This window comes from Falco rusticolus, chromosome 9 (assembly GCF_015220075.1).
Source record: "Falco rusticolus isolate bFalRus1 chromosome 9, bFalRus1.pri, whole genome shotgun sequence".
Classification (NCBI taxonomy): domain Eukaryota; kingdom Metazoa; phylum Chordata; class Aves; order Falconiformes; family Falconidae; genus Falco; species Falco rusticolus.
Window position 1 is genome coordinate 28,400,100 of NC_051195.1, and position 20,871 is coordinate 28,420,970.

Here is a 20,871-nt window from a genome sequence, read left to right on the forward strand (position 1 = left end):
GCCCAAACCCATCTTTCCTTGCTTTAGCTTCACTCTGACCTCCCCAAAGGAGCTTGTTCTCCCCTGCCGTGTGCTGGATAGCTGCAGTCCTCTGTCTTCATTTTCCCTCTCCCTCCCACAGGCAGCACCACTGGCATCATAGTGGCACTGTGAGCCCCCCAAAGCAGGTGAAGGGCAGGAGGCCTGCGCCCCACGCTCACGCTGACTGCATGCCTCTGCATGCAGCCGCAGCTGTACCTCTGCCAAGGCAAACATGCTTGTCATGGTTCATCGTTTTCCTTTCAGCATGCACTCTCCCCAGTTTGCTCATTCTTACAGCTCTTAGCTTGCAGCTTTCCTCAGATTTTCCAATCTTCCTCTGGTAACAATACAGCCAGAATTAAAACAAATGCACCAGGTGGAGTCTTTCCATGGCCGGCTCTGGAGGAAGCAGCTCCTTGCTGCCTGTGACCCTTGGCAGCACCACGAAGGAGAGGATGGGGCTCGCATTCGCGTTCCTCTCACTCTCACCACCGTGGCACAGAACATTCCTGCTTGCCCTCTTTCTCCTGCTGCCTCAAGGTCTCTCCATCTTTGAACATCTAGGGGGGAGGGAGGGGGATGATCCATCCCAGATGTATTAGCTGCATTTTCCAAATTAAGTCTTTGTTTACTTCCTGTACTGTTTCTAAGAGCTAATGTCTTATATTGTTTGTTTCTGCTTTCATCAGTGTTGTTCAACATGTCCAAACTTATTATTGGCTTAAAGCTTCATTAGCATGTTGTTTTCCTAGAATGTAGTAAGAGACACGCTAGGTCAGATCGGACAGGCAGCACACTGGCGCTTGTCTCCAGCTGCGCAGTGGGCAAGAATTGAGATGGATAGTTAGGGAAAAGGTATGAGCCTTTGCTTCTAGCCACCAGGGTGTAGGAAATTGGTGATCAAGTGATTGCTTCTGGATCTGCATAATTAATAGCTGTAGTTGCACCAGTTCTCTGCACTCATTTAACTTTCAGTTTAGACAAAGTAATTTCATTGTGCCTTACGTGCAAAATTATTTCCTTTTATTTGATTTAAACCTGCTGCCTGATAACAGATTGCCTTCATCCCTATGCTACAGATAGCGCTGACTAATTCTGCAGACCTAGTAGCGTGTGAGATGTGTTCTTCGCCCACCCCAGGTTTTGCTCATGGCTCCTTTTTAGGATCTAACAGTCTGGCATTTCTTTTTTTCCTGTTGTTTCTCACATCAGTGTTGCTTGTCTCCATAGGAAAGTGAGAGCTTGTTGCATGCGTCCCTTGGCAGCACTGCAGCTTCAACTCCGCCACTGCTGTCCCAGGCTACTGAAAACAGCCTAGGAAGGCAAAGGGGAGGGGGGAGGCAGCCCAAACACAGGATTTGTGCTATTTTACTATAGCCCTGCCTAGTGTTCTCTGGCTGCCAAGTAACACTGGCTAGTGCTGGAAACCTGCCCACCTCTTTTGCATTGCCTTGGTTGCTGAAAGCGGGGAGAGAGAAGCTCCACAGGAACCCAGGAGCCCTGGGAGCACGATGTGAAGGAGACGAGGGCATGTCCCTCTGCTGTATGGGCTGCCAGCACCACAGAATACCACCAGACGTGGCTTGCTCTAAAGATAAAAGCTCCCATACCCATGCTAATTATAACTATACCCATGCCCCCAATGCCCCACCACAGCCTCGGCTAGTTTTGCTTGGTTTCCTGCAAGTGCTGGGAGAAGCTGGACCTCCAGCACAGTTTCTTGTTACCTGATCACAGATGGCTGCAATGCCGTGCCAGCTCCTGAAGCACTGACAAGTGAGGATGAAGTTTAATGGGGAGAAGTGGTTATTATGACTACTGTTAGCTTTATGTATGTATAATATCCTTCATTTTCTGATCATGTCTTCTAAAGATATTTGTTCAAAACCAGGACTTTTACACTTTTTTTTGATAGGGGCCATAACTGAGAGGAGAGCACTGTGCAGATGGGGCAGAAGACCAAGAAGGAACAGAGACAAGCAGAGAAAGGAACACTATGGTGGGACTGGGGTAGAAGAAAATTGGAAGTGGGAAGGCCTGAGTAAGCCAAGCCAGCAGCAGGCAAAGCCACGTCCTTTGTCCTCCAGCCTGCACTGTTTGCGTTAGAGGGTATAAACAGCGTCTCTCTGGTTTTATCAATTTGCTTCCTGGGAAACTGAGGCAGAAAGGCAGTTGGCAGCCAAAGCAGGTGTGGAGGGCAGGTAGGAAAGCAGTGGTGCTGGGCAACACTGGGAGAGGATGCTTTGCTGGGGGAAGAGGCAGCTAGAGCAAGCCTTGTCACAGGGGTTAGAGCAATGCAGCGTGGATCCGCTTCAAGGATGAAGGGAAGGCAGGTGTTTAGCATGGCACCAAGTATCCCGAGAAGCCCATTTCTGATGGCAGGAGGAGCTCCTTTCTAGCATGGCCTGGGCAGAGCAGCGTGGCATGCTCATGTTACCAAAGGGAGCCTTTCTCCTGGCACGTGCAGCCGTGATGGTAAATCTTTTGGCTCTTTGTGCTCACATTTGGGCTCTGTGAGGGATGTCCTAATGAACATCTGTCAGAGCTGCTGGAGTTTTAGTCCCACGAGGGAAGGCTGCCTCCCGCGGCTGCCACTGTCCGTGGGCAGAGCGCAGAGACCCTGAGGTGGGTGCTGCCCACCGGCTCAAGGATGTGCGTGGCAGAGTGGTGGAGAGGAACCAACTTCCCCCAAACCAGGAAACAGTCAGCAACTCTGTTAACAGACAGCGGGGCATAGTCACCTGCCTTTAGGCCGTTGGGCTCTCTTCTGCTGCCAGTTACCCGGTGCCTGCGGGGCTCGTTACCACGCCTGGTGCCGGGGCACAGCGGGGCGGTAGCGGGGCTCTAAGCAGCGCTCTCCGTGCTGGCACCTGCTCAGCAGACAGCTCCCGCATCAGCCCCCGCGTCGCCCTGCCCTCCCTCCGCGACGCGCTGACCCGGCGGGGCGGCCGGTGCGGTGCCTCTGGCTCTCCCGGGAGCGGCGGGGCGGCCGGTGCGGTGCCTCTGCCGGCGGCCCCCGGAGCCCCTGGCGGCGCCTCCGTCTGCTTCCCCAGGAGACGGGGCAGGGGAGCAGGCGCGGCTCGGGGCTGGCGGCCGGGACCCGGGGAGGAGCGGCGGGAGCTGCCGGCGGCGGGAGCCATGCGGGGCCGCCCCGGCGCCGTCCCCACGCACCCGGCTCTCGCCCCGCGGCCGGGCCCGGCGCCGGGCACCCCCCGCCCCCCTCCTCTCCCCCGCCCCGCCGCTCGCCGTGCGCTTGGCAGCCCCCACGCCCTCCGCAGCCAGTTTTCCAGCCCTGCGCTTCTTCTGCGGTGACAGCCAGTGGCCGCGGGGGCCTGTTTGCTGTCCGGTTAATAAGTGAGCCGGGGCGGGGGGAACTTCCCCGACGGCGGAGAGCGGGCCCGGCGGGCGGGCGGGCGGGGGGAGCATTCCTGCCCCGCGGGGCCCCGGCGCGCCCCGCTGCCGCTGCCCCCCGCCCGCAGGTGCAGGGGGCTGGCGCTCGGGAACTGGAAAGAGCTGGTTGGAGTTTGCACTTTAAGCTCCCGGCTGGGAGGGAGCCGGGGGCTGGGAGCGGGTCTGGGCGCCCGGCGCCGCGGGAGGATGGCTCGGTGGCTGCGGTCCCTGGCGGGAGCCCTGCTGCTGCTCGAGGGGGCAGCCGCCCTCAGCTTCCTCCACCATCGCTACGAGGAGATGGTGCAGGCCCTGTTCCGTGTGCAGAGCCAGTGCCCCTACATCACCCGCATCTACAGCATCGGCCGCAGCGTCGAGGGCCGACACCTCTACGTGCTGGAGTTCAGCGACTACCCGGGCATCCACGAGCCCCGTGAGTAGGGGGGGATGGGGACGGCGGTTCGGAGAGGCCAGGCTTCGTGGCCATGCTCCGTGCCACGCGGCACCGTGGGGGCACGGGGCCGGGGGTATCTCCCTTTCCAAGCAGGAGCCCCAGCGATGCTGGGCTGTCAGGGGATGCCAGCTCCAGCAGGGGCCGCGGCGGCCAGCCTTGGGACGCTCAGGCAAAACCCACATGCATGCACCACGCTTGCCTGAGCTGCGGCGTGGCCCAGGCGCGTACTTTGGACAGAGCTCTGATTTTTCAGTGCAAGCTAACACGAGCACCCAGGCACGTCCATCCCAGCACCCCACCTGCCCTGCCACCCTCTCCCTCCGAAACAGCGTTGTGCAGGTGGGGAGAGGCAGCACCCACCCTCCATCCTTTGCTGCTGGATAGTGGCAGGAGGGAAGAGTTTGGCCCTTCCTCCCCCAGACCCCAAAGCTGGGGGGGCAGTGAGCGAGGGACCCCAGCAGAGCGGGTGCTGGGCTGCTGCAGCCCCGCCATCCCTGCCAGCTGTGCAGCTCCTGTGACAGGCGGTCTCAGAGGTCTTTACCTGCTGCCACGTGGCCCTGTGGAGCCTTGGCAGCAATGGCCCCTTGAGCTGCTGCCCGTGCAGCACGGAGACACCGCCGCCAAGCCAGACCTTGCTGGCAGCCAAGTGCCCCTGGGGGAGCGGGGACCAGCTGGCTCTCCAGGCTGTGGGCTCCCTTGCTTCCCCGCCTTGTGCCCCTGGGCTGCAGGTGAGGACAGGGCTCTGCCTGCTTTTTGCAGTGTCTTTTGCCTTTTCAAATCCTGAGCAGTGTGGTTAAATGTAGGGTCTGACAAGTCCAAGCAGCCTAGTCCTGTGGAAAACTGCTGGCAGCACTGCAGGGGTGAGCAGGACCCATACCTGTGCCCCCCTCAGCAGAGTAACCCCCGCAAACCTCACAGCACCCCATGCCTGGCAGCAGCTTGCCCAAGTATGTGCTGCACTGGGGGCATGCTGCTCCCCTCCTGTGGCCCAGAGTATCACCTTCAGGGGTGCTGGGAGGCAGCACGGGTGGTTTCTCACCATGGCCACCTTCACACCAGCCCCGTTCAGTAGAGGGAAACCTGCACAGTGCTGAGGACACCTCAGGCACCTCCACAGCACATCAGGGGCTGATTCAAAGCAAGGAGTGAGCAACAGGCACTGGCAATGCACCACTGGATTTTAGACTTGCAGGACCACAGGAGAGCAGCTGGAAGGTGACCAAGATCTCCCCTGCCCCAGGCAGGCAGTGTGGACCTGTGGCCCTGCTTGTAGCATGGGCCACCCTCAGGCTGGCTCTTTCAGCTTGTAGCTCAAGGACTTTGGGAAACTGGGTTCCCTCGAAGGCCACGGAAAAGGAAGCCTAGAGTCAGTGAGCTTACATGCAGTAATTAGGGCTTATGTGTCCATGTGGATAATGTTTAGGGGTCTGCATATCAAAAAAGGCTGACGAGTCCTACTGCAGACTCAAACAAAGCAGAAAAGGAGAATCCCTGCTGAGACATTATTTTTTTAAAATAAATGCTGCACATATCCCCAGGACATTTTTATAGTTTTTATAACTGGATTACCTAATTAAATCAGTTCTCATGTCCCTGAAAATCTAACCATGTCAAAACACGTTGCCCACCTGTGGTGTCCAGTGCTGAGGCATAGCGATCAAAAGATACAGAAAAGCAAAATCTTTTGCCAAATTTAGATTTTTTTTTTAGAATCTATTTTCAGCACGTCTGACCGCAGTGTCTCCTTCCCACACAGTGAAGGTGCAGGGAATTTTGGACATGGGGCTGCAATGCGTTTTACCCCAGGGGTCCTGAGGCTGAGGGCAGCACGCTGCCACTGCGAGGCTGATCGCTGCTAGGGGCCAGAAAACTCACAGTGCAATGGGAGTCTCAAACTCTGGCAAGGCAACATTTGTAATGACAACCTATTTTTTTCCTGACCCTTTCATGTGAAAGTCAGGCTCCCTTTTTAACTGAATTCCCCTGGTGTCTCTCGTCCTGACCTGTGCTGACTCCAGCCTGCAATGGGACATTCTATTTTCCCACAAGTAACTGCTTTAAAAGACCCTCTGGGAAAGTGTAACCTGGCTTTCATGTGTGCTGCCTCTCTTTCAGCAAAGCAGCGAGTCCTGCTCTGGGCACTGTCTGTGGTCTCTAAGTCTGTTTTTCAAGACCTTATTTTTACCAAAGTCAGTGGCAAGAGATCTTTTGGCTCATATTGGAGCTGCCTGAGGGACAGTTTGATCCATATTCAACTCAGTTGCTGAGGGTTTGTCCAGGCTTTTGTCCCTGTCCCTTGAAGGTGAGGAAGCCCCTAAACCTTTTCCTTGGAGGCAGGTAAAGGGGAGGGAGAGAGGAAACCACTGCTGCCTCCCACCAGCACAGGAGTCAGGGGCTGACAGCAGCAGTCAAGGCAACCGTGTCCTGCCAGTGGAAGAGCACAGGTCGCCCCAAGCCAGGGGTTGGTTTTTTTCCTGCAGAGTAATGAAAAGCTCCTTAAAGCATGCAGAGCCAGGAATGTGCCATGCTGGTGAGAGGCACTGAAAGCAAACTGTGAAGGGCAGAGGTGGGAGAAACGGCCTGTCCCCTCCACTGCCACCCATTGCAGAGCTGGGAGGCCCCGTCACCCTGGGGCTCGGGGCAGCAGCAATCCTGCCTGCGCTCCCTGCTCCCTCTGTGCTGCCTCTCCCAGCCCAAGACCAAACACCTGCAGATACATCCTCTTGTGCGCTCCGAAGGTGAGCAGCATCCCAGTGGAGAGCCTGAGCTGCTCCCAGGGATGCTGTGACAAAACAAAGGGGAGCGATATGAGAACCATGCTACCCTCCATTGTTGAGGTTTGCATTTTTCAAGGGAAAGGGCCATTTCACACCATTTATCAGGAGTCTCTTGGGTTTGCCCAGGCTCCCTGCAGTAGGAATTGGTTCTTCCCCCCATTCCAGCCCTGGCTGATGGTATCACTCTCTTGTTCTCTCCAGTGGAGCCGGAGTTCAAGTATGTTGGGAACATGCATGGGAACGAGGTGCTGGGCCGTGAGCTGCTGCTGCAGCTCTCTGAGTTCCTGTGTGAGGAGTACCGCCGGGGCAACGAGCGGATCACCCACCTCATCCACGACACACGCATCCACATCATGCCCTCCATGAACCCCGATGGGTACGAAGTGGCTGCCAAGCAGGTACCAGGCAGCGATTGCCTCCTCCAGTTGGGTAGAGGCAGAAAGCCCTTCAGATCCCTGCAGGATCCCCTTCATTGTGGCTATGGGGAGGGGACATCCTTCCTTTCCATGCCCTGCCAAATTCGCCCCACTCAACTGGTGTTGCTGCTTCTCACCTCCATGCCAAGGGCTTGCGTCGTGTGTCCTGCCACAGGCAGCCCTGGCAGGTGATGGAGGAAGCTTCCTACATCTGTCTTACTTTCCCCGGGAGTTATTTGTCACAGGAGGGTCACTGCAAATCCCCTGCCCCAGGATGGGGAGGTGGCAGCTGAATGCCCCTGTCGTGAGCAGGCAGCGGCATGAGGGCTGGGAGGGAAGCCCTCTAGTTCTCCCCCAGAACTTCACCAGTTCCTTTATACTGCTAGAACTCAGACAAATATTTTATTCATGGCTCTTTCAGTTGAGGCAAATTGTTTATTTGGTTTGTGCTTTGCTCTGTCACCCTGGAAAATGAAGATACTGTTACTGACCTTCCCTGTCAGTGCAATATTCTTTATTCTTCTGCCAGCAATAACATGCATGTTGTGACTCAAAGGCACTGAAGTGCCGTTACGATGGCCGGTCCCTGCCGCCCTGACACTCAGCCTGCCTGCGCCCACCCTGTACTCACCCCCGTGATGCACCTTTGCCCTGCAGGGCCCAGACAGCAATGGGTACTTGACGGGGAGGAACAACGCCAATGGAGTGGACTTGAACCGCAACTTCCCTGACCTCAACACATTCATGTACTACAGTGGGGAAATCAGTGGGCCAAATCACCACATCCCGCTGCCCGACAACTGGAAAAGCCAGGTACCAGTCTGGGATGCTGTGAGAGCTACAGCATCCTCTTAGAGTGGCTAAGCGTGCAAGCTAATATGCTCTCCTTTGGCTTGCTGTGCTTGTCTCCTTCTCTATGCCTTCTGCCTGCAGAGAAACAATGTAATCCTGTCCCATATCACAGCTTCCACCTCTGCCAGGAGGAGAGGCTGGCACCACAGCCAGCTTGGGGAGAAATTTGCAATGCACAGGGCAGAGGAGGTGGCACATGCTGGCTAACACCTGTGCCTCAGTTTTTGGGGCTGTGCCGGGAGAGCTGTAGCAGGGCATGCACGGGGGGAGCCTGCTCTGAGTGTCAGTGCAGGCAGCGGAGAATGGAGGAGGCTGCAAGGGCTGAAGCAGGCATATTGCAGGGCAGGATCTGACATGACTGATCATGCTGCAATCCAGCGTGGAGCAGCAGCTAGGCCAGAGCTGGCTGAGCTCTTCTCCCTGTCCCCATCCTTCTTCTCCTCACAGGTGGAGCCAGAGACGTTGGCTGTGATCCAGTGGATCAGCAGCTACAACTTTGTGCTCTCAGCCAATCTCCATGGTGGAGCAGTGGTGGCAAATTACCCCTACGATAAGTCTCAGGACCAGCGGTTCAGGAGCCACCGGCGCACAGTCAACACACCTACCCCTGATGACAAGTTGTTCCAGAAGGTGAGCACAGGCCCAGCAGGCGAGGGCATTCCTGCAGCCTCGGCAGGGTGCAGCATGTGAGAGCTGGCACAGAAGTCTCTGGTCACTGCCTCATGCAGGAGCTGAGCCAAGAAACATGTTGGACATAACATTGGCAGACTATGGCATTTCTGCCAGCCAACGGCTCATGAGCCAGGTTCGGGCAGTCCCACCATGATCTAGTCCCACCACATGGACAGGCCAGTCTTAACTCTCAGGAGCCCCTTCCTCATCCATACCGTGCTTGGGTTCCCCATAACCCCAGTACCACCAGTGTCTTCAGTACCATCCTGCTCTTCCAGAGCTGGAGCCTGCCCCCAGCTTTGCTGCACCATTGTAACGTGTGTGTGGGTTTTTTCCTAGAGGTGTGGCAGGGTCTGGATGGGGGTCTATTGAGAGCAGGATAAAGGAGGTGGGTGCCCAGCAGGGACCTGAAGAATAAGAAATACAACAAAAAGCGCACCAGGAGCATAGGCAGACATCAGGGAATGTGTAGGTCTATGCTGCTGATCCTGCTAGCACTAGCTGAAACCTGTGGTTTTTCTCCATTGTTAAAATGTCCCAGAAAACAGTGCCTTCAGTCACTGCTTCCATTAGGAAATACCCAGCACAAGAAAAAGCAAGTCTGCATTAGAACAGTTAATGAGAAAAATAAGTCTGAGCTGGAGTTCAACCTTCTCTGGAAGCAGAGGCTGTGCAGGGGCTTGCCAGGACCTGCTGGGATTAGGGCCGTGCTCGGACCCAGATGTAGAGAGGCTGCAGTCTGGGGCGTAGGCTAATGATACCCACATAGCCTCAGAAGTCAGAAATGTAGTGAAGTAACTGTTTTCCTGCTGACAGAACAAGATTACACCAGCATCTGAACCATAATACAAGGGTATAGAGTTTGCATTTTCTCTAAACTTAGAGTTTGCAAAACTCTAAGAGAGACCAGAGTTTGCATTTTCTAATGCAAACTCTGGTCTCTCTTAAACTGTGTCTTATGCAAAGGACAGGCTTTCAGTGCAGTGGCCCAATTTTAGCCCTGCCTTCATGTCTAAAAATAAGCAGTAATTTTAATAAGGGCAATAAACAAGTGGTTGCTAGAACCAGTAAGTTGCCCAAACTCTTTCCTAATCCAAATTCCCATGATATATATGGCATTTGCATCAGGGCTTGTACTGGTTATTTTTCCTCACATATCTTCTTCCCCTCTTAGTGCCATTTGTTGTGTGGGGTCCAGCTCCAATGGGGCTGGGTGCCCCTGTGTGGGCCCAGTGCCCTCCACTCCTCCTCATCTCATCAGGAGCAGGGCAGAAGCCACCTGTGCCATCAGCAAGCCTCCAGCTTGCCAGATTTCTCCTCTTCCTTCTCCACCTTCATTTGCATATGTTTTGTAGAGGTCCTGACCACCTCGTATTATGGTATAGTGTTTCGTGGCAGTAAAATGCAGGAGCTGTCTCCTGTCTGACTTCACTCCCACGCTCCCCAGCAAAGCCTGTGTGGGAAGGAGGATGTTTTGCCCAGAGCGGGGCAAGCTCCCTAGCTATGTGGGGCTGGAGTGGTGACGACCAGCTGCTCTCTCTCTAGCTGGCCAAGACCTACTCGTATGCCCACGGCTGGATGCACCGTGGCTGGAACTGCGGGGACTACTTTGCTGATGGCATCACGAATGGGGCATCCTGGTACTCACTCAGCAAAGGTAAGGGCTGGGCACCACCCACAGCAAGGTGCTGAGCTGAAGAGAGGTGAAGGGATAGGTGAGAAACCTCAGGATGGGTTGGAGAGCTGTGGTGATAGCACCATGCCCATTACTAGACATCATTCTGAGGTCTACATCTCAGACCAGGAAGTGGCTTGGGAAGACTGGAAGTGGCTTGGGAAAGAGCCACAGAAATAGCCAAGATCTGTAGAGACCTGCTGTCTGCTGCTGGACAAAGGAAGCATTAATCTGTTAGCATATTTGAAAATGCTGTGGTGTAACTCCATGAAGACCCAAAACTGTGACCAAAGGGAAGACATTTCTTGTAGCTGCTGGCTCCTGAAAACTCTGATTAAGAAAGGTACAACGAGGAAACTGAAAATCAGCAGTTTAGGGTAGAAAAAAAAATTGAAGAGGAACTGGAAAGAGATACATAGCCCCTGTGGTACCCAACCTCCCTGAGCTTCTTGAAGGCAGAGTGGAGGGTGATCCAGCTGAAGGAGAGAGTTGGGCAGCCAAAAGGGGAGAGGGCTGCGTAGAGAAGGCTCTAGTCACACTGTCATGGAGGGAGGAGGATGCACCTGCAGAGCAAAGAGGAAAAGCAGTTCGGTTCTGGCTGAAGATAGGGGCCAGGATGCCTGGACATGGGACTGGGGAGGGAAGGGAGCCTTGCATCCCCCTGGATGCTGTTTTTCTCTTCCAGGCATGCAGGACTTCAATTACCTCTATACCAACTGCTTTGAAATCACCCTGGAACTGAGCTGCAATAAATTCCCCCCTGAGGAGGACCTGGAGCGGCAGTGGATGGCCAACCGAGAGGCCCTTGTTGCTTTCATTGAAGAGGTAGGGGGGAAGTTCTGAGACCTACACCCTTCTGCAAGCCCCCATGGGCCCTGATAGTAGGGGACCAGGAGGCACTAGAGGTGGAAGGGAGGTGGTCATGGAGCTCGCTGGGTGCTCTAGTTGGTAGTCTTTGGGGATACTGTTGTGTCCTAGACTGGCTGTGCCAGGGAGAAAGAGGAGAGCCAAGGGCTTGGGGAAAGGTGGGGTTGTCACCAGGGCTCTGCCCTCTTCCAGTGCTCGGCAATATCCTCTTGAGCAAAGGAAGGTCCTTGACCCAGCAGTCTGTCTCCCTCCCTGCAGGTTCACCAGGGCATCAAAGGTCTGGTGTCAGATGAGAACAACAACGGCATTGCAGGAGCAGTGATTTCTGTCCAGGGAATCAGCCATGACATCACCTCTGGTGGGTTGTCAGTCCCCTTGCATGCTGTCCCTTTTGGATACAGCCTCTCGGAGGCTATCTGGATATGTGGGAGGAGGTTAGCAGGCAAGGCTGTAGTATGTGTGGCCAGCATGGTTTGCTTCCCAAAAACACTAGCTGTGAGAAATGTTCCCTGTGCAGCCTGGACCAGGGAGGTCTGAGGAAAGTTTAGGAAAGAAAGAGGTGAGAACTGGATTGCAACCTTATTTTAAAGGACTTCAGAAAGTCAGCTACTATTACCTGAAAGAGAGAGAAAATGCATTTGTATATAACCAAAGAGAAGACTGAGGAAATAATCTACTCAAGTATCATATCTACGCAGAGCTGAAATAGCTGATAGCAAAGAACACAATGGCAGAACAAGATGAAAGACTGAAAGTTCAAGCCAGATAAATTTAGACTGTGAATGAAGTGCCACTTTAGTTTATCCAAGTTGTGGTGGTTTCTCATTTGCTCAACAATTTTAACCTCCTTTTCATAAACATCCTTCTCCAACTGGACCAGACGTTACAGACTGGCTGCAGAAAATAGCTGATATTCCAGCTCTTCAGAGGTCAGACTGTGAAATCATCAACACTCCTTCTGGCCATAGGTCTGTGACTCAGTAACACTCTAATACTTGGCACTTACTATGCCAGCCTGCATAGGAAAGGGGAGTGTGCAAAAGATCACAGAATCCCAGAGGCGCTGGCTGCAAAGTGCTCTCTGGGGTCTCCTGTCCAGCTTCCTGCTTGGAGTGGGATTGTCCACAACATTGCCTCCCTGGGACTGAACAGAGGGAGAAAATTACTCCCTTTGACCTGCCAGACACCCTCCCCCTTTTCCCTTGGAAGCCCCTGGCTCATGTGTGTCCAGTTAGCCCCACCTGAGCCAAAATAACACAGGCTGCCTGTAATGATTACTCAAATTTGCAATACCCATCCAGTTCCATAGATGGGAATATACTCAAATCGTCAAAGTAATCAGCAATGTGCTGCTGCCTCCCTGTCCCCTGTCCCTAACCACAGCAGTACACAGGCCATCAAAGTGCTTCTGGGGCTTCCTTATGCAGGGAGAATCAGGGAGCAGCTGAACTGATGAGCATTTAAAACCCTACTGATAACCCAAACCTGGCAAAATTGTGTATGACAGGAATTAGAGACTGCATTGTGCATAAGGAGTCAGACTGGAGCTGTGATTGCCCTTGGGTCTGCTGCTGCCTGGCTGGCAAGTGCTCAGATTTGCAGCCTCCCTGCACAGGCACAGCCAGTGCTGCTGTACCATCCCCTTTCATTCGGCATTTACATACCGACTGACTGCTCCTCCATGGCACTTAATGAGACATCACTTGCAGTCTACCAATCTGAATCCAGCCTTGCAGTGTCCAGCAGATTTGGAAGGAAGGCCAAAAAATGCCTGGGTTTTGAAGGCCACACATCCTTGAGGAAGTATACTCAGCAAGACTTACTGGAATATCTTTTGTTGTGCTCCCTGTGCATCCTGAGTGCTTTCTCTTCCCACCTTGTGTTCCAGGTGATACAGGGGATTATTTCCGGCTGCTGCTGCCTGGCACTTACACTGTCACTGCCTCTGCAGAGGGGTACCAGCCACAGACAGTGACCACAACAGTTGGCCCAGCTGCACCTTCACTGGTGAGTCAGGCTGCATAGTCATGAGGGTGTCTCAAAATGTCTTCACCAAGGGAGAAAGAAATGCAGTGGGGGATGCCTAGTGAGTAGCAGAGAAAGGAGATGGGATGTAGAGTATTGCCAGTGGCTACAGGCTGTCTGCTTTGGCTGACACGGGGCTCCCTGCAGCTCACAGAGAGGGACAGGGTGAAGGCAATGCCATGTGCCTCTTGTTTCCTTACTGAGGGCTCACAGCTGCACTGGGCTGCCATGCCAGCTCCTGTGTCCCTCTGTCTTTTGGCCATGGGGAAAGCCCCCAGCCAACCGGGGCTGCTCCTCTTTAGCTCTCCCTCCAACCTCCACACTCTCCAGGACATGATGATGTGGAGACAGCATCTGTTCCCTGAGGTCCCGTTATCCTCCTGGTTCTGTAGGTTTCAGTACTCTGCTATCATCTGCATCCTGCCTGGGACCAAACATGTATCATGTAGCAAGAGACTGAAGTCTGCCTTTCATTCCGCTAAGAGCACCCAAGACAGATGAGAACTGGGTGCCAACAAGGAACGGACAAAGCACTTTTGGGAGATGAAGTGTTCTTGACCCCTACAGTGCCTTTCTGAAGGCAGGCTGGACAACTAGAAATTGGTTATAAAAAAAAACGCGCGGTGATTCCTGCCCCTGCTGTTGCCTTGTGGACATGGTGGCACCACAGCCTCCTCTAAGGACCAGCAAGAACCCCCTGGCTGCGGCATCTTGGCACATCATTTGCTTCACTGCATGCACACTGGACAGGCTTTGCTGTAAATACACTGCGGTGATTCTCCCACCCTCCGTCTCTTCATCCCACCCTACCCAGCCTCTGAAGTTCTTCCAGAGCTGCCCTTTTCTCAGGATTATAAACCTTCTAATTTTCGTCCTAAATTTATTTATGGTCAGTTTATCCTTATTTGTTCTTATGCCAGTGTTTTGCTTTAAATAGCTGCTCTTCTTCTCTGGTATTTATTCCCTGATGTATTTATAGAGCTGTGAAGCCCAGTCCTAGCCTTTTGTTTTGCTAGGTTAAGCACCCAGCTCTTTGGCTTTCCTTTTAGAAATAGATTTTCCTTTTACCCTGTTGCTGTAGAGGACTCATTTGTTCCCTGATGGTCTGATTTTTGAGGATCTCACCTCACAGCAGCCTTTTTGTGACCATTTCCCTCTGCCTCTGCAGCAGCTCCTATACCCACCATTCAGCCCATCCCTCCGCCAGGAAGCCCACATAGCCCCATTCCAGTTTCACCTTTCTGTATGCCCATTTATCTGATGCTGTGTCCTGCATGTTCCTTCTCCCCTTCTCCCTCTCGTACCTGTTTGCATGGCTATAGTGGATGGAGGTTTCTTTCCTGGAATTTTTTTTCCTGCATCTACTGGAAGCACTGGTTGCCGAAAGACTGACTAAACAGATTTCAGCTAATGAGATACAGTTGAAAAAGGACTGTCTGTCCTAAACCATCCTGTGTATTAAATATTCACAGAGATGCAAAGCAATGCTATTTCTCTACTCTCTGGTGAGAAAAGATGAAGAAAGAGCATAGACCAGTCCCTTGCCTTTCACAGCACATCTTCCAAACCATCCTAGGACATCACATTGCCACGGGAGCAACTCTGCATAAGAAATGTAGCTGATTGTTGGCACAACATTTTCCACAGGAAAAAAAGTTTCCAGCTTATTTAAAAAGTAAGTTCCCATTGTATCGTAACACTGGCTGAGGCCCCTTATTGCTTGTCTTGACCCAAGAGTCAGCTTTGAAGGCTAGCAGCGGAGGCAGGTCCTGTAGACCCCTGAGCCAGCAGAGCACACACACTGTTATACAGTTATTTTTGTTCTTTCTCCAGGTGCATTTCCAGCTCAAACAAGACGTGGTGAGGAAGCCCCTGGAGCGTAAAACCTCAGGCACACGCACAAACAACAAAGCCCTTCAGAAGAAGGTAGTGCCAAGAGCTACCCGCCGGGGGACCCAAAGATGAGGACAGCTCACTTGGCTGAGAGCTGGGGGAAGCCATTTATACGAGGCTTGGCTGATGACTCCAGCCAGTGAACTTTCCAACAGTCCAGCATGAAACTAGCCCAAATTATTATGATATTAAACGAGGAAGTATTTAATCCCTGAGCAAATCGTGAAGTCATTCTCAACAAAATGTGCCTGGGCTACCATTCCCCAGGCAGTGTGTCTGTAGCTGCTGAGCTCTTCTTCTGCACTCGCTCCATCTTGGAGAGCTCTGCTCCCTTTACTCCTGGACTCAGTTGCTACAGCCCCCATGAGATGCTCAGACACTAGTGCATACCAGGGAGGATGAATCCAGGCCCTGGTCTTTGACCTGCTGCATTCACAAGCTGGGCACATGAATCCTGGCACTGGTCCTCTGGGTGTGAGTGCCATGCTTCTCCCTCAGGTAAGGACACTTGCTGCCTGTTGACGATGAAGTTAGGGGGAGGTCAGTTTTAAAGCAGTCGGTGATGTGACCAGCTCTGAACACAGCTTGTCCCACACGTAGCACAGCCATTGCTGGTTGGCAATTCCACAAGTAGGAACACAGCATTGGGAGGTGTGGTCTCCTGGCTGATGTCACATTTATCTTGATGTGTCGATGGGACTTTCTGGTAGCTGGTTTGGATTATTTGTAGTCAGACAGGTTAAAATGATACACACTGGCAAAAGCCAAGGATTGTCCTATATCCTTATGTCTTCAGACCCAAAGCACATGGCTTGCTGAAGGATCTGCTTCAGCCAACACAAACTATTGGTCTGAGCACAGGAGCAACCAGGTGAAGTCTGGCAACTAGTGATGAGTAGGAGTGCAAGTCAGCTGATTTGATGTTCCTTTGAGGTAAATACCCTGAACCTTGGTCCTGTCAATGTGCAACAGGAAAGTGTGGACACTGGATGCCAGCAGTGTTCTGTACAGGGACAGCACAAGCCACATAAGTTGTGATTGGATTAGGGAAGACATGATCCGTAGTTCAGTGAGGTGGGGTACTACAGGCTGGGTCTTAAAATGCTGCTTAGTCTGTGTGGGCGGGTTTGGAGTGGGAGCAAGAGCAGAAACAAAGCTGGTTATTTCCATGGTGAAAATATCTTAAGCAGGCAAAACCCTTCTAGCATTCTCCATAGAAAATAAGTAACTCCAGAGGGATAAACAGTCCCACCCATGTACCCCAGCAATTTCGTTTTCCCAGTCTCCCCCATACAGCCCTTCATTGCACTGGTTCTCTCCATGTCTCAAGCCTGTCCAGAAAGTGTCTCCCAGACATCCCCTTGCTCCTCCTGTTCTGCAAACACCTTTTCATCTCTTGTGAGCAACCTCTACCACCCTACCGCATAGGCAATGTTCTGCACTTCATCCCTCACTGTCACCTCCTCCTCTGTCTCTGCTACAAGATGCTAGTGGCATTTTCAGCCCTAGAAGCATACACACACTCTCTTGTAGCTCTGCCTGCTAACAGAAGCTGTTTCTCTGTCATGTCTGTTCTTGGAAAGGCAGAGCAAACTGTCCCTTGCAGGGTATTTATACAGGCTATTACAAAAAAGTGCCAGGAACGGTAAAGCGTTTAACCCTGGCTGTGAGTGATTTCAGTCTGCAGAGGCCAGTATGGGCTGGAGACACTGGCCAGTTCCACATGTGCAACCAAAGCTGAATTCAGATTCTCTAATTTTGTGTCTTTTGGTGACAGAAGGAAGTGAAAAACGATGGTGGGACTGAGATGTTCAAACTTCTATGTCAGGGGTCCTCAAACTTTTTAAACGGGGCCGGTGCGCAGATGAAGAGGCAGGTAGTCATATGTGGCTGCTTGTTTCCCCCCCCAGCCTCCGGCGGGGGGGGGGGGGTGCTCTGTAAATACCGGGGGCCAGACTGAGGACCCTGGGGGGCCGTATCCGGCCCGCGGGCCGTAGTTTGAGGACCCCTGTTCTATGTGGTTTAACACCTCTTTCCCCTGGACAAGCCCAACAGCATCGCTCCAGATGCTGGACCCTCCTGTTTGAAGCCATGTGTCAGTGCACATTCACCCAAAAGATTTCCTGGTGGATGTGCAGGCACAGTGAGGGAGACCACCTTGCATTCCACAGCTTGGCCCCATGCAGTATGCAGAAGGGTCTGCTGTTACCATGTGTCTGACCCACATGTGGGAAGATATTGCTGCCCCCAACCATGGCACTAGCTCAGGGGGCTGAGCTAACTGCTCACCTCTGAGGATGCGTATGAAGCTGAGAGCAAGGAAAGGGCTCCCAGGGAGCGGCCTTAAGTTGGCTAATTCAGCTAGGCTGTCCCTGGACAGAGTGATGCTCAGCCTGCACAGAGCTGCCCATGCTACCCGCATCCCAGCAGTGTTATTGGTTGCCTAGCTGAGCCTCTTGGCTGCAGGGTGCTCTCATGTTGCCCTCTTGTGGTCCTAGAATATGTAGGACCATCTCAACTCCCCTTAACTTTCCAGCATAGTCAGAGGAGAAGGATTTCTTCTCTAGAACAGGACAGCCAACCCAGGAGGCCACAACACTCACCCTCAGAGGCTGCTGTGGGGTTGGCAGTGCAGCAGTAAAATTAGTCTCACTTGCATGCTTTTTCCCCTAGAAGAGGGTTCCTATGAGATACAACCTTCTGGAGGACTGTCTCTCTCTGGGGTGGGATTTGTTCAGCTCGTTCTCCTCCCAGCTCTGAATATTTTTGTGTTGAACAGTTTGGTAATGCTCCACTTGCCCATGGCCGAGCTCTCCACACGAAAACATGGTTACAAAATGTTTCTGAGGCAGCACTCTCTTAAGCAGGGCTCTCAAAGACTTGCCATGAACTTGGCCCCCAATGTTGCAAGTGTAGGCAAAATAGGGAGCTAAACCCTTGGACGCAACATCTGCAGTGCAGTGGTTTCACATTCTTTTGAGGCTCCAGTCAAGGCAAAAGCAGTTGACGGGTTTGTGTCAGAAGACACAGCGAACAGTCCTCCCCATCCTCTCTGGGCCACTCATGATTTTGTAGACCTCTTCCTCCACACTGCGTCCTTCTTCCAAGCTGAAGAGTCCCAGCCTACACGGTTGTTCACTGTACAGTCTGTTCCCATGCCCCTGAGCATCCTTACTGCCTGCCTCCAAACCTTATTCCATTCTCTTTTAACCTTTCTGAGATGAGGAGACCAGAACTGTATGCAGATGCTGGAGAACCATGTAAACAAAGCGAAGCCAGTCCCAGAAGAATGAACCAAAACTCTTACAATCAAAGCTGTGGGATGAGCAGAAACCCCAGTGGGGAGGGTGGATGTGACGCCATCAACAGCATCGCACCATGACAGCAGTGTGGGTCGCTGCCTCAGGAGAGCAGACGGGGAGTCAGCTCCCAGCCTGTGCACATACCGACACGACTGACAGCAGTGCGTGCAACGTGCTCTGCACACCCCGCGCCTAGCTGGTAGCAAGCCAAGCTGGGATCTGGGTGGTTGCTATGGAGAAGTGTAGCTAAATGCACAAACAAGTGCCAAACAGCGATAACTGTTCTGGGGACTGAGAGACTAGGGGCTTTACAGCGTGTTGCTGAGGGATGGTATCCCTTGGGGCATAGAGGCTTTTTTTGGCCTACCAGGAAAACCAGTGCAGGACCTACTGTACTCGGTGTGCCCAACCCGTGTGATGCACAAACTGGCCTTCCCTGTCACAGTTTTCTGCTGGGGAGCTATTTGGTTTTCTTCATCTTGGTGCTCTGGCATGATCTCACGGTGTATCTAAGCAGCCAAGCCAGCTCCTAGCAGTAAAACTGAGACTGCACCAGATGGACAGCGTAGACCTACTCGTCGGCTGCTGCCGAAGCTGAAGCCCACAAGGCAGCAAGAGACTCCCAGGAGAAAGCAACAGCAGGGAAGGGAGGCCCCGGCGCTGCTCGTGTCTGCAAGGCAGCAGCGCTTTGAAGAAGTCAGAGAGGGTTTGCGCAGGCAACTGCCTGCCTTGCTCCGCACCGGGCCCCGGGTGCTCTGCCAGCAGCCTAGCACGGGTGCCTGGTGCACAGGTGCTATTCCCGGCCTGGTGGCCACGCGGGTGTCTGCACCCCATGTCCCCGCACCTGGCACCCTACCCTGGGCATTGTCCCATGTCGGGGTGTCCCTGTGGGCCGCCAGGGGGGGCGAGTGGCGCTGGAAAGGGGGATGCCCCTCGTCCCCGGTGACAGGACAAGGGGCAATGGGCACAAACTACAACACAAGAAGGAACTTCCATGTGAATATCAGGGAACACTTCTTTACTCTGAGGGTGGCCGAGCCCTGGGACAGGCTGCCCAGAGAGGCTGTGGCATCTCCTTCTGTGGAGACATTGGCAACCCGGCCTGGACGTGACTGTGTGCAGCCTGCTGTGGGTGAACCTGCTTTAGCAGAGGGTTGGACTGGATGATCTCCAGAGGTCCCTTCCAAACCCAACCGTTCTATGTGATTCTATGTCCCCATGTCACCCGGGGTCCCGGGATCCCCAGGTTGCGGGCCAGGCCCCGCGCAGCAGCACCAAGCCCGTCCCGCCAGCCCTGCCCGCAGCCTCCCAGCCGCGGGCCGGGCCCTGCGGAGGGAGCCAGGCGGCGGGCCCGGGCGGGGCCCTGCGAGGCCGGGCGGGCACTGGGGGGCCGGGCCGGCCGGGGCCCGGGCGGGGCTAGAGGGCGGCGGGGGGCGGAGGCGGGAGCGGGACCCGTAGGGTCGGAGCGGCCGCGGCGCCCGGACGGGCCGGGAGAAGGTAGGGACCCGCTGGAGCGGTCGGGGGGAGCCGGGCGCTCCCTGCCCGCCGCCGCCCGGCCTACGCGCGCCCCCGCCGCCCGCCCGCCCGCCCGCCTCCCCCCGCCCCGCGCGCCCCCGCGGCCGCCCGGCCTGCGCCTCCGCCGGGCTCCCGGCGCGGCCCGCCCCCCCGCCTCTGCCGCGGCCCCCGCCTCCGCCCGCCGCCTCCCGCCCCGCCTGGCGCCTCCAGCCGTCGCACGCCGTACCGGCACGCTCCCCCCGCGCCGTCCCGCCGAGGCCGAGGCCCTGCCGGTCCCGGGGGCTGCCCTGGGCCGCCTGGCCGGCCCGGGGGTGGCGGGTTCCCCTGGCCGGAGCGCTGCTCCCCCGGGTGGGCGCCGCTGCCGCAGGTGGGTGCTCGCCCCCGGTGCCGGCAGCCGGGCTGAGGCCCCGCAGCCCAGGGCGCCCAGCTGGGTGCTCGCCGTGCCCGCCGGCTCCGTCCCACGGCGCCCGCGCTGCCCTGGGGGTACTTGGGGCACTTCGGCAGCGTGGAGCAGCGGTGGGCTACAGCGGGGGCTGCCCACCTGTGTGTGTCCTGCCTGGCATCCGCAGGGATTTTGGCCTCTGGCTATGTCCGTGCGGGCACCGGTTCCGGGGGGATGACCCACCACCGGGCAGGCGTGCAGCGGGTGGTAGCTGGCGCTGCCTGGGCTGCTTGTTGCCCGGGGAGCACCTGGCCTTGTGGAAGCAGTGGGGGTGTGCGGGACTTTGAGTGGTCTGGCACCATGAGCCAGGGGTGGTAGCGCTGGTGAAGGGTGGCAGAGGTGGTTGCACACAGAGCAGAAGCCGCAGGCTGCAGCGCTGCGCCTTCCCCAGGTGGTCCTTGAAGAGCATCTGCTCTGCTTGGTCAGCCTGAGAAGAGAAACTCACAAGAGTTCCCCGTTGGTTCTCACCGGCAAATGCAAATCCCCCTGCATTGCCACCAGCATGACACCCTCGCCTTGTACTTTGTAACAGAGATGAATTAGAATCCAGTGGCCTCGCCAGGGGATAGAGGC

At 54.8% G+C, this 20,871-nt stretch overlaps 2 protein-coding genes across 3 annotated transcripts in view; both read left to right on the plus strand.

The window, feature by feature from the left end:
- The first annotated feature begins 3,424 nt into the window (after positions 1 to 3,424).
- On the plus strand, positions 3,425 to 15,254 carry CPN1 (carboxypeptidase N subunit 1). Of its 2 annotated transcripts, XM_037400734.1 has the most exons (9): positions 3,427 to 3,841; positions 6,841 to 7,037; positions 7,713 to 7,868; positions 8,355 to 8,537; positions 10,125 to 10,236; positions 10,940 to 11,079; positions 11,380 to 11,479; positions 13,010 to 13,128; positions 14,980 to 15,254. In XM_037400734.1, exons 1-9 carry the CDS (start codon positions 3,619 to 3,621, stop codon positions 15,109 to 15,111), a joined length of 1,362 nt encoding a protein of 453 aa, XP_037256631.1. In that variant the 5' UTR covers positions 3,427 to 3,618; the 3' UTR covers positions 15,112 to 15,254. The 2 variants fall into 2 exon arrangements, with proteins under 2 accessions (XP_037256633.1, XP_037256631.1); XM_037400736.1 differs by lacking the exon at positions 11,380 to 11,479 and having other exon boundaries at positions 3,425 to 3,841; positions 14,980 to 15,092.
- Positions 15,255 to 19,782: 4,528 nt separating this feature from the next.
- The window catches only part of LOC119153780 (dynamin binding protein), a 35,584-nt gene continuing 34,495 nt past the window's right edge, over positions 19,783 to 20,871 (plus strand). The window contains exon 1 of the mRNA XM_037400632.1: positions 19,783 to 19,838. The gene's annotated coding sequence lies outside the window, so the exon portion shown is untranslated. The remainder of the gene's footprint in view (positions 19,839 to 20,871) is intronic.

Excerpts from the sequence above, each read along its gene's own strand:
- CPN1 (XM_037400734.1), top strand. The coding sequence starts at position 3,619 with ATGGCTCGGTGGCTGCGGTCCCTGGCGGGAGCCCTGCTGCTGCTCGAG. Across the intron at positions 11,480-13,009 it reads CAGCCATGACATCACCTCTG|GTGATACAGGGGATTATTTC; the intron begins GTGGGTTGTCAG and ends CTTGTGTTCCAG. Across the intron at positions 13,129-14,979 it reads GCCCAGCTGCACCTTCACTG|GTGCATTTCCAGCTCAAACA; the intron begins GTGAGTCAGGCT and ends TTCTTTCTCCAG.